Raw genomic sequence first — 13131 nt, 5'->3', positions numbered from 1 at the left:
CACACCATATGCCTTCTTAACAATCCTATCAACCTGGGTGGCAACTTTCAAGGATCGGTGTACCTGGACACAGAGATCCCTCTGTTCATCTTCACTGCCAAGAATCTTACCATTAGGCCAGTACTCTGCATTCCTGTTACTCCTTCCAAAGCGAACTCTCTCATAGTTGTCCACATTAAATCCATTGACCAAATTTGCAGTACTTCATGAAGATGGCCTTTAAGCAACATTGCTTTTAGGCTCCTGCAGCACTGATCTCATGCAATTGGTTCTAAGCCATATGCAAGAGTAGCTTAATCTGGTAAGTCTAGTAGGTCAGGGAATCTTTGAAAATTCCAGCACTTTTATCTTCAATTTGAAGGCATACTTCAGAACTCAACAGCACCAGGATGAGTTTTATGCAACATAAGACAATTTTCAATTTTTACAGTTAAAATTATCCAACATTTAAACTAAATGAAACAAATTATATAAACATTTAATGGCCCGAGACAATTACGTTTTAGATATTTTCAAATCCTCGTATTGGTGTTTGAGAATGCCAAGCCACTACAGCTCAGTAGTGTAATTATGGTTAAGCATCTTTGTTTTTGTCAAAAAAAATACGTATTGTCATTTTTTTTTACCTTTCTCTCTTCTTCCTCATTTTGATCAAATGTGAAAGTTCGACTGTTCTGTTAAATAAGACAACAATAAATGATTGCAGTATGGAGTATTTAGGAATTTACATTACTTGACAAGGCTTCATAATCTATCTGACCAGTTCTTAAAAAAACATGATAAACCTCAGTTTCTTAACATTTCGCTGATTTAACTGCTCTCCAATTCTATTAAAATTTCCCAGAGTATGTGTACTCCCTCACTTCCCTGCAAACATTCATCTCTCTTGGCATAAATCCTCAAGTTAAATTATCTGTGCACTTTTTTTTTGTCTTTGATTAAGCCCATGCCCCATGAATAATTGATGGGAAAGTCCTCCAATTATTTCCCAAGCAGCAGCTTCTGAAGAAAACAGCTGAACATACATAACAGAATGCACTGTTTTTGTACAATTACCTGTAGATTCTTGCAAATGAGCAGACAGACTAATGTATGACAGTTATTAATCTATCCAAAAGTTTTCATAATTGAACGGGATAAGGATCCTGGATTAGGATACTACGAGTGCTTGAACTGTAAAGCTACACTGTCCTTATTCTATCAGTTCACTAATTTACATTTAAAACAGATTTCAGCTTCAAATATTATATGTTTCTTAACACCAAAATAGCCCATCTTCAACATCACAACATTGCGCACTACAGCTGAATGTCTCATCCACATCTTAATCACTTGCACATTCGACTTATCAAATACTACCCAGCAATGCAGAGAGGAGTCCAGTCATGCATTACATCCAGTCCACAAAATGAAGAGGTCATCAAAAATGCTACCAAGTGGCACAAAGCAATAACCTGGACACTCAGCTCCTGACCTCGTTAATCTCTTGGTCAAAAGAGCTAAACCGAAGACATGAACAGAAATAGGGAGAAAATTCTTCTCGAGTTGGAATCACACTAATCACAAAGGAAGATAGCTGTGACAGTTGCGACAATGATGTTAGCCCCAGAACATTAATGCAGGAGCTCCTCAGGATAGATATTTTTGAATCCATCTGCTCAGAGATGTTATTACATAGCTCTGGAGCAGGTAAGACTTGAACTCGGGTCACTACCGCTACACAAGAGTTGACTTCCTCAGGGCAGTGTCAATCATCTTTATTTAGCTGCTTCTTCAATGATCTTTTTTCCATTATAAAGTCAGATGCAGAGTTATTTGCTGAAGTTTGTGCAATGTTCAGCACAGTTCACAACCCCTTGGCTACTGAAGCAATTTGTGTCCATATGCAGTAAGGCCTGGACAATAGTTTGTTGGGGACTGATAAGTGACATTCACATCACACAAGTGCCAGGCAAACACCAAGAGGAGAGTATCTAATGATCTCCCCTGACATTCAATATCACTACCATTACTGAATTCCCAACAAAATGCTGGAAATTATGATTGGCCCAATTCAGTTTCTAGTCAGCTGCAAATGTGTTGCTGGTCAAAGCACAGCAGGCCAGGCAGCATCTCAGGAATAGAGAATTTGACGTTTCGAGCATAAGCTCTTCATCAGATTCCTGATGAAGGGCTTATGCTCGAAACGTCGAATTCTCTATTCCCGAGATGCTGCCTGGCCTGCTGTGCTTTGACCAGCAACACATTTGCAGCTGTGATCTCCAGCATCTGCAGACCTCATTTTTTACTCAGTTTCTAGTCAGTCATATAAACACAAGCAGCTACAAGAACAAGTGAAAGATTGGAAACCCTGGCGACTCACTCAATGACTACTTCGAGCCTGCCCGCCATCCATAAGGCAAAAATCACCAATGTGATGGTATATGCTCCACTTAGATGAGTGAAGTTCCAAACCACTCAAAAACCTCAACACTACAGTTGAGAAAAATAGATACATTGAGTGAGTAGGCAAAGGTCTGGCAGATGGAATACAATGTTAATAAATGTGAAGTCATCATTTTGGTCGGAGTAGCAGTAAGACCATAAGATATAGGAGTGGGAGTAAGGGCATTTGGCCCATCAAGTCCACTCTGCCATTCAATCATGGCTGATGGGCATTTCAACGCCACTTACTCACACTCTCCCCATATCCCTTAATTCTTTGAGAGACTAAGAATTTATCAACCTTTGCCTTGAAGACATTTAATATCCCGGCCTCCACTGCGCTCCGTTGCAATGAATTTCACAGGCCTACCACTCTCTGGCTGAAGAAATGTCTCCTTATTTTTGTTTTAAATTGACCCCCTCTAATTCTAAGACCATGTCCACGAGTCCGAGTATCCCTACCTGACAGAAACAAATTCCCAGCATCCACCGTTTCTACTAGACCTCCCACAACCTTCTAAACTCTAATGAATACAATCCTAGTATCGTCAGCTCTTCATCATATGTTAGGCCTAGCAATGCAGGGATCATCAGTGTGAATCTCTGCTGGACGCACTCCAGTGCCAGTACGTCCTACCTGAGGTGTGGGGCCCAAAACTGGACACAATATTCTAAATGGGGCCTAACTAGAGTTTATAAAGTCTCAGTAGCACATCGCTGCTTTTACCCTCTTGAGATAAATGACAGCATTACATTGCTTTCTTAACCATGGACTCAACTAGTAAGCCAACCTTTAGAGAATCCTGGACGAACACTTCCAGATCCCTTGGTACTTTGGCTTTATGAATTTTCTCACTGCTTAGAAAATAATCCATGGCTGTATTCTTTTTTCCAAAGTGCAAGACCTCGTCCTTGCACACATTGATTTTTATCAGCCATTTCCTGGACCACTCTCCTAAACTATCCAAATCTTTCTGCAGCCTCCCCTACTCCTCAGTACTACCTGCCTGTCCACCTAACTTTGTATCATCAGCAAACTTCGCCAAATGTCCCCAGTCCCTTCATATACCAGCAAAATTCTCCATCTGGGAAGTGTTAATCTTTTCAAACACAAATTCAAATTGTGTACAAATTCACAATAACCGGATTTTACTGGAGTGAGACACGTCACAACATGCCCAATTAATCACATATGTTCGGGACACCATCCATACTCTCCACCTCCTCCAAGACTTTCGTTTCCCTGGCCCCCAAAGCCTCATCTTCACCATAGACATCCAGACCCTACACTCCTCTATTCACCATGACAAGGGCTTCCAAGCCTTCCGTTTCTTCTTCTCCCGGCATCCCCACCAGTACCCCTCCACTGACACTTAGCTGAATTGGTCTTCACCCTCAATAATTTCTCCTTTGAATCCTCCCACTTCCTCCAGACCAAAGGGGTAGCCATGGGCCCCAGCTCTGTCAGTTACGAGGAACAGTCCATCTTCCGCAGTTACACCAACACCGTTCCCCACCTTTTCCTCCACTACATTGATGACTATATCAGCGCCATCTGGTGCTCCCACAAGGAGGCTGAACAGTTCATCAACTTCACCCACACATTCCACCCCGACTTTAAGTTCGACTGGATCATCTCGGACTTCTCCATCTCCACCAACGGTGACTGTCTCAACACAGACATCTACAAACCCACCAACCCTCACAGTTACCTGGACCACACTTCCTCCCATCCTGCCTCTTGTAAAAATGCCACCCCTTAATCCCAATTCTTCCGCCTCCGCTGCATCTGCTCCCAGGAGGACCAGTTCCACCACAGAAGACACCAGATGGCCTTCTTCTTCAAAGACCCCAATCTGCCTTCCCATTTGGCCGATGATGCCCTCCAGCACATCTCATCCACTTCCTGCACCTCCGCCCTCAACTCCCACCCCCTCACAACCGCAACAATGACAGAACCCACCTCCCCAGGCCTCACCTTCCACACCACCAACCACTGTAAATGTTGTATCATCCTCCGCCATATACAAATGGATTTCACCACCAGAGATGTATGTCCCTCCCAAACCCTATCTGCATTCCGTAAAGACAATTCCCTCCACTATTCTCTTATCAAGTCTTCCCTCCACTACTCTCTTATCAGGTCCACCCACCACCACTCTCCTCCCCTCCCCCCACCCACCCACCCCCGAACTGCCACCACCACCAGCCCACCCTCTCCACCTGGCAGCTTCTCCTGCCATTGCAGGAATTGCAAAACCTGAGCCCACACTTGCCTCCTCACCTCCGTCCAAGGCCCCAGAGGAACCTTTCACATCCATCAGAGATTTACCTGTACTTCCACATGTCATTTACTGTATGCATTGTTCCTGCTGCGGTCTCTGCCACATTAGGCAGACAGGATGCCTACTTCCAGAACGCTTCACAGAACATCTCCAGGACACGCACCAACCAACCTCACCACTCTGTGGCAAAACCTCCTCCCACTACACCAAGCTCATGTAGGTCCTGGGCCTCCTCCATCGCCAAACCTTAACCACCCGATGCCTGGGAGGAAGAACACCTCATCTTCCACCTTGGGACCCTCCAACCACATGGCATCAATCTGGATTTTACCACTTTCCTCATATCATCCCCCCCACCCACTTTATCCCAAATTCAATCTTCCAAATCAGCATCACCCTCACGACCTGTCAGACTTATCCACTTTCTTTCTCACCTATCCGCTCCACCTTCCCCTCCGATCTATCACCATTACCCCCATCTTAATCTACCTATCGCACTCTCAGCTATCTTCCCCCCAGCCCCCTCCTATTTATCTCTCCACCCCCTTGCCTCACAACCATAATTCCTGATGATGGTCTTTTGCCTGAAATGTTGATTCTCCTGCTCCTTGGATGCTGCCTGACCTGCTGTGCATTTTCAGAATCACACTCTTGACTCAAATGTACAGCATCTGCAGTCCTCACTTTCTCCATGCCCAATTAATCAGACTTGTTCCTGGATTCTCCGCTAAAACAAGTGACATCAAATTGCTGAAAACATGAGCTGAAGGCAATGGGGCATCAGGGACCAGCACTGTGTCTGATTAAATAATGAGATTTAAAAACTTTATAGAGAAACAATGGAGAGGGAATTAAATTTAATTTGAGTCTCAAACAGAAAAAGAAATAACGTTGAGAAAAGTGAACAACTTAAAACAACTAAAATGAAACATAAGTAAAATTCTAAACACGATGTACTTCCTGATGGAATGAGACACTACACTTTTAAGTATTTATTTTTGATGGAAGGAAGACTGTGGCAGTAATTAAAAATTGTGACGTTAGAAAGGGGATTGGCACCATTAAATACTAAATGTAACAGTTATTTCCCAGTCTAATGACCAATTAATGTGCAAAATAGTAAACCCGTGAAAATCTCAGTGAGGTTAAAGCCATGAAGGCATTTGTGCTGATTTGCAATTCATCAGGTATATCTCTCTTGCCCCAAGTAAATTATAGTATTACACATTAACAATAAGGGCAGATGTTGTTAACACATTATTATCCAGGATTTGCTGAGAATAAAGTTATACAGCTGTAACATACTTCTTAGCATCATCTGTCAAAATAGACAGTCATAGGGCCTGTCACATGGTAGATTATTGGGAACATGCTCGTCCTCGTTTTTTGTTGGAACAATATCATCCATTTATGGTTTAGGTTTGTCCAAACCAGCCCCTCTGGGTTGTACGCAGTACTTCAGCTTTGAAAATTCCTACAATTCATCAGAAATTAGAAGAATGAAGGGAGATCTTATTGAAACACAGACTCAGAGAGCATGATGGGACAGATGCAAGAGGACATTTCCTCTTGTGAGGTAAGGGTTCTCAGGGATGGGGAGAAGGGGGTAGATTCTTGATCAGTAGGGGTATCAAGAATTAATTTCTAGATTAGATTAGATTACTTACAGTGTGGAAACAGGCCCTTCGGCCCAACAAGTCCACACCGACCCTCCGAAGAGCAACCCACCCAGACCATTCCCCTGCACCTAACACTACGGGCAATTTTAGCATGGCCAATTCACTTAGCCTGCACATCTTTGGAATCACAGGGAAAACACACGAAAGAGAATGTGAAGAATGTTGGATCAGCCATGACATGACTGAATAAGCAGGCTTGAGGGACCAATCGGTTCCCATTTCTGATGATCATATGGTCATGTTTGCGAGATGTAGGGATGTGTATGTGGGAGGGTGGGGGAAGAGATGTTCTTCAGGATGGGGGGGGGGGGGCGGGGGTGTGGATGTTCTTCAGGATGGAGATGTGATTGGGGGGATGGTATGTTCCTCAGGATGGGGGGGTGTGAAGGGGGATATTCCTCAGGTTGGGGGGGGGTTATATTCCTCAGGATGGGGGGGGGTATATTTCTCAGGATAGGGACGTGGGGAAAGGGGGGCATAGTATGTTCTTCAGGATAGGGGGTGTGCAGGGGGATGTTCCTCAGGATGGGAGCGGCAGGAGAGGGGGATGTTCCTCAGGATGGAGAGGGTTGCAGTAGGGGATGTTCCTTAGAATGGGGGGAACGGGGGTGGGGTGGGGAGATGTTACTCAGGATTGTGATGGGGGTTGTGTTCCTCAGGGTGTGGACAGGTTTGCCCCCAGAAGTGGGGTGGGAGGGATGTTCATCAGGACTGGGGTGGGCAATATTCGTCGAGATGGGAGGGTGAGAGGGAAGAGACGTACCTTGGAGTGAGGGCATGTTGTTCTCGAGGGTGGGGTTAGATTCGTGTGGGGAGGGGGGTGAAATGTTCGGGGTGAGGGGAGGGGGTGTGTGTGATTTTCCCAGGAATAGGGTGTTGGGGGGGGGGGGGGCAGTGATGGATTGAGGTAACATTCCTGGCAGAGGGAGGAGATATATGTTCCTGGGTAACTTGGGGAAGGGGGCAGGGTCCCGGGTGTGAGTCATTGCCGCCAGCCCGGTCGGTGCCACTCACCTGCCGATTATATTCCTGCAGCACCCGCTCTATCTCTTCCTTGTCGCCGCTCTCCAGCGCTTCCAGGGCCGCCGCGGGAGCACAATCCATCGTTAACGCCGGAATAGAGCCTGGGCCTCGGTTACAGCCCGATCACCGAGCCCAAAGGTTATGAGCTCCGCCCAAACTGACCCTTCACCCCGGCAACCGACCCGCCCCTCCCGCACCCGTCACCCCGGCAACCGACCCGCGCCCCACCCCCCTCCGTCACCCAGGCAACCGACCCGCCCCTCCCGCACCCGTCACCCCGGCAACCGACCCGCGCCCCACCCCCCTCCGTCACCCAGGCAACCGACCCGCCCCCTCCCGCACCCGTCACCCGACCCGCGCCACACCCCTTCCGTCGCCACGGCAACTGACCCGCCGCACCCCCTCCGTCACCATGGCAACCGACCCCCCCCCCCCCCCACACCCGTCACCCCGGCAACTAACACTCCCAACCCCTGCTCTGAACTGGTCACCCTGACAACTGACATCTGCACCCATCAACCCTGGAACCCATCACCCTCCCCACCCTGGCACCCGTCACCCCGGCAACCAACCCGTGCCACCCCCACCCGTCACCCTGACAACAGACACCGTCTCCCCACCATGGCACCCGTCACACCCCAGAATCCATCACCGCCACCCCCGCAACTGTCTCCTTGACAACCGACTTGCCCCCACCGTCCCCACTGGCATCCCCTCCAGCACCTGTCACTGCAATAAACGACCTGTCCTCCCTGGGCACCAATCACTGTGACAACCAACACCCCCCCAGCACGCGTCACCACGACAACTGACCCGAACCCCGTCCCTGACGCCTGTCATTCCCCCCCCCCCCCCCAACTCCCCGGCACCCGTCATACCAAGTATTGAACCAAACCCTGTCCCTGGCACCCATCAGGCACCCGTCAGGGTGGCACCTGTCACCCTGACAACCAACCCCCCAGGTCACCCCTCACTCCCGGCCGGCGCCCTTCACCACCACCCAGCCTCCATAACCGTGATAACCAGCATGCCCACCCCCAACAACTGACCCTGTCCCTCCCCTACGTCACCTGCCTCCCAGTAACTAATTGCGCACCCCCCCCCCCAGTGCCCTGTCAACCGACCCACACATCCCTGCATCGGTTGCACTGCCAAGCTACCCATTCCACCCCCACCCCCCTGCTCCAGTCACCCTGGCAACTGGCCTGTGACCCATGCACCCGTTACTCCAGCAACAACCCACTCCCCCCACACAACTCACCACTGAAACTGACCTGCTCCCACCACCCCTCTCACCTATCACCCAGCACCCGTCAAGCCAACAAATGACTCCCTGTCATTCCGTGAACCAACACACTCCCCTTCTGCATCTGTCGGCCTGACTACTGACACTCCCCCCACCCACCCAATACCTGTTACCAGATTTGCACTCGTCACCCTGGCAACCAAATTTTAATAACCTGGAGTATAATGACTTGGATTAGGAGAGTACTGGTGTTTGGGTTGTGAGGTAATGACCTAGATTAGGAGTGTGCTGGTGTTTAAATTGGGGGGTAATGCCTTGGATTGGGAATGTGCTGGTGCTTGGGTTGAGGTTCTAAATGGTAAATAGGTTTGAGCAGTCATGGAGATTGGTTTAGGGGTCTACTGGTGAGGAGTGGAATGGGGAGCTGGATTAAGGGTGTAATAGGCAGTTAGGTTAGATGTATAATGGTGGTTATGTTAGGTTGTAGTAAGGTGTAGTGTTAGGGGTGTAATGGGGTTAGATTAGAGGTGTAATAATAGAACATAGAACAATACAGTGCAGAACAGGCCCTTTGGCCCTCGATGTTGCCCCGGGTCCAAGTCTCTCACGTTCGTGAATACACCCTCTCCACATCTACTGTATGCAGGCTCAGTATTCTGTAAGTGTCAGTAAGATTCCACTTCCCCACCCCACCTTTCTAAACTACATTAAGTAGAAACCCAGAATTCTTAACTGCTCCTCATGACAAGTGCCTCTCCAAAGCTTTAGATAAGGGGCTCAACACTGCTCATAATGTTCCAAATACATCTCTGTTCTTGTATTCTAACCCTCTTGAACTGAATGCTAACACTGCACTTGCCTTCCTGAACATTAACCTTAAGAAAATCTGAACTCAGATTCCCAAGTATCTTCATGCTTCAGATTACTGAAGCCTTTTCTCATCTAGAAAATTATCTATGCCTCTATTCTTCCTATCAAAAGTGTATAACCTCACGCTTTGCGACATTGTATTCTATCTGCCAATTCTTTGCCCTCTCTGGGAGGCAATGAGCCAGTGACATTATCAATAGACTGTTAACCCAGGAATTCAGGTAATGTTCTTAGGGCCTGGGAACTTGATGGTGGAACTTGAATTCAATATAAAAAGTCAGGAATTAAGAGTCTAATGATGACCAGGAAGCCATTGCCGTTTATCAGGAAAACTCATCTGGTTCATTAATGTCCTTTAGGCAAGGAAACTACCATTCCTACCTGGAGTGGCCTACACGTGACACAAGATCCACAGCAATATGGTTGACTCTTAACTGCCCTCTAGGCAGTTAGGGATAGGCAATAAATGCTGGCCTAGTCAGTGATGTCGACATTCCATGAATGAATAAATATCCATGTCCATCTGCAGCCTGTCTGCCTCCTCAACACTACCTGTTCATCCATCTATCTCTGTGTCACCCGCAAGTGTAGCAACAATGCCATTCATCTAGATTGTTAATGTATGACAGGAATAGATGTGGTCCTAACACGGAGCCCTGCAGAACAACACTAGTCACTGACTGCCATCCTGGAAAAAATCCCTTTACCTCCACTCTGCCTTCTGCCAGTCAGCTAATTCTCTAACCATGCCAGTATCTTGCCTGAACACCATGGGCTCTTATCTTATTTAGTAGCCTCCTGAGTGGCACCTTGTCAAAGGAATCCCGGGAATCCAAACAGATCACGTTCACTGGCTCTCCTTTGTCCAAATTGTTTGTTACCCCCTCAAAGAATGCTTATAGATTTGTCAGGTATAATCTCATGATGAAGCCATGCTAACTTAGCCCTATTTCACCATACATTTCCAAGTACTCCAAAATCTCATCCTTAGTAATGGACTCTTAAAATCTTACCAATGACCAAGGTAAGGATAACCAGCCTATAATTTTCTGTCTTCAGCCTCCCACCCTTTTTAAAAGGGGGTGTAACTTGGCCATTTTCTAGTCCTTTGGCACCCTCACTTCAGTGATTCCTGAAAGATCATTACCAATGCCTCCACAATCTCCTCAGCTCTCTCCTATAGAACACTGGTGTAGTCAGGGATATGTATCTGCTTTCAAACCTTTCAGCTTTCCCAGCACCTTCTCCTTAGTGATGGCCACTACACTCGCCTCTGCTCCCTGAAATTCTGATATACTGATGCAAAGCACCTATTCAGTTCCTCCACTGTTCCTTTTGTCTACTCCATTACTACTACTCCAGCCTAAGTTTCCAGTGGTTCAATGTCCAATCTTGTCTCTCTCTTATCTTTTATATATCTAAAAAACATCATCCAACTTTTTTTTATATTAGTAACTAGCTTACCCTCATATTATTCTCTTTCATCATTTAGCTTGTTTCATATACTGCACTCATTTAAGTACAGCACCCTCAGTCCTGTGTTCACTGCCCCCTATTCATACTGTTACCTAGAGTGCCTGAATTAGATTCCTGAGCCTTTCCATAATCTCTGGTCCTCTTGATTGTCTGGAAACATTAATAACCTCTCCTGAGTCCTCCTCTCCTTTAACCAGTTTAAAGTCCTTGCAATCTTGATTTACCTTGATTTGCAATATCATTTCATTGACTTTATTCTGAATAAGATACAAAGTCTGTTCCATTATCAAAATTCCCTATCCTTTTATGGTTTCTTGGTACAATAAAACATTTACACATCCTGTCTTTTCTATTTTTTCTGGTAACCAATTCTCATCGCTAACCAGCAATTCTATTGTGGTTCTGTTCGCCGAGCTGGGAATTTGTGTTGCAAACGTTTCGTCCCCTGTCTAGGTGACATCCTCAGTGCTTGGGAGACTCCTGTGAAGCGCTTCTGTGATGTTTCCTCTGGCATTTATAGTGGTTTGTCTCTGCCGCTTCCGGTTTTCGTATGTGCCGCTTAGGCGGTTGGCACAGATTCCCATTTCCTGGCTTGTCTTAGTGTCTCTCGCCCGTAGGTGTTCAATTTTTGGGAGAAGATTTGTAGCTCGGGTACTCGTTGTGGTTCTGTTCGCTGAGCTGGGAATTTGTGTTGCAAACGTTTCGTCCCCTGTCTAGGTGACATCCTCAGTGCAGAAGCAGCAGAGACAAATCACTATAAATGCCGGAGGAAACATCACAGAAGCGCTTCACAGGAGGCTCCCAAGCACTGAGGATGTCACCTAGACAGGGGACGAAACGTTTGCAACACAAATTCCCAGCTTGGCGAACAGAACCACAACAATGAGCACCCGAGCTACAAATCTTCTCCCAAACTTTGAACCAGCAATTCTATCTTCTCCTTTAATTTTAGTTTTCCATGCAACTGAACTCACCTCCCAAATATTTAGTTTAAAGCCTTGTTATTGCAATTCACCAGGGTTCTGGTCTCAGCCTGATTCAGGTGCAGTCCGTCCTATCAGGACTGCTCCGTCCTTCCCAGTACTGGTGCCAATGTCCCATGAATTCAAACCTGTTTCTCTCACACCAATCTTTGAGCCACATGGCTACCCTGTGCCAATTAGCTTATGGCTCAGGTAGTAATTGGAGATTATTGCCTTTCTCATTTTGCCTTTTAATTTAGCCTGTAGCTGCTCATATTCTCAGTAAAACCTTTTTCTTTCTTTTACCAGCATGGACCACAATCTTTACCCTCCCACTCTAAGTTCCTCTGCAGCCTAGCTGAGATCATAGAATCCCTACAGTGTGGAAACAGGCCATTTGGCCCATTAAGTCCACACCAATCCTCTGAAGAGTAACCCATCCAGACCCATTCCCCTACCCTCTTACTCTACATTTATCCCTGACTCATGCATGTAACCTACATATCCCTGAACACTATGGGCACATTAGCATGGTCAATTCACCTAACCTGCACATTTTTGAATTGTGAGAGGGAACCGGAGCACCCAAAGGGAACCCATGCAGACAGAGGGAGAATGTGCAAATCTACACATAAAGTCACCTGATGCTGGAATCGAACCAGCAGTAGTGCTAACCACAGAGCCATCGTGCTGCCCATAAGCCACAGTGCCATCCATATCCTGATATCCTGAACCCAGGCACCAGACAGGCAACACAGCCTTCAGAACTCTTGATCCTGGCCACAGAGTACAGTGTCTATTCCCTGACAATACTATCCCCATTTGCAATTACATTTCTCTTTTCTAACCTCTGTTTAATGATGGTACCTGGTGCTATGATCAATTTGCTCATTCTCCCTACAGCCCCTGCTCTCATCCACACAGGCAGCAAGAATCTCAAACTTGTTAGACAAGCTCAAGGGCTGAAGCTCCTTCAGTACTACCTCCCGGATCCCTCTACCTGCTTCACTCATAGTCACACCGTCCCATCCCTGACCACTGAATTCAAGGTAAAAATTAATGTAAGGAATGCGGCTGCCTCCTCACTGTGTCACAGTTAATTCTCTCCCTCCCTCATGTGTCACAATGTTCTGAGGTCAGAGGTCAGACTCCAGCTCATCAACTCT

General features: G+C 46.7%; 1 protein-coding gene across 1 annotated transcript in view; it reads right to left on the bottom strand.

The window, feature by feature from the left end:
• The window catches only part of ric8b (RIC8 guanine nucleotide exchange factor B), a 47710-nt gene extending 40142 nt beyond the window's left edge, over positions 1–7568 (bottom strand). The window contains exons 1-2 of the mRNA XM_060839702.1: positions 7403–7568; positions 627–674 (exon numbers count right to left, since the gene is read on the bottom strand). Coding sequence (XP_060695685.1) covers positions 627–674; positions 7403–7492 — 138 coding nt within the window. The 5' untranslated portion in view covers positions 7493–7568. The remainder of the gene's footprint in view (positions 1–626; positions 675–7402) is intronic.
• Positions 7569–13131: the final 5563 nt, after the last annotated feature.

The sequence above is a fragment of the Hemiscyllium ocellatum genome, chromosome 19, assembly GCF_020745735.1.
Source record: "Hemiscyllium ocellatum isolate sHemOce1 chromosome 19, sHemOce1.pat.X.cur, whole genome shotgun sequence".
Lineage (NCBI taxonomy): Eukaryota > Metazoa > Chordata > Chondrichthyes > Orectolobiformes > Hemiscylliidae > Hemiscyllium > Hemiscyllium ocellatum.
Note: the sequence above shows the minus strand (reverse complement) of the source record. Positions and strands in the feature narration are given on the sequence as shown.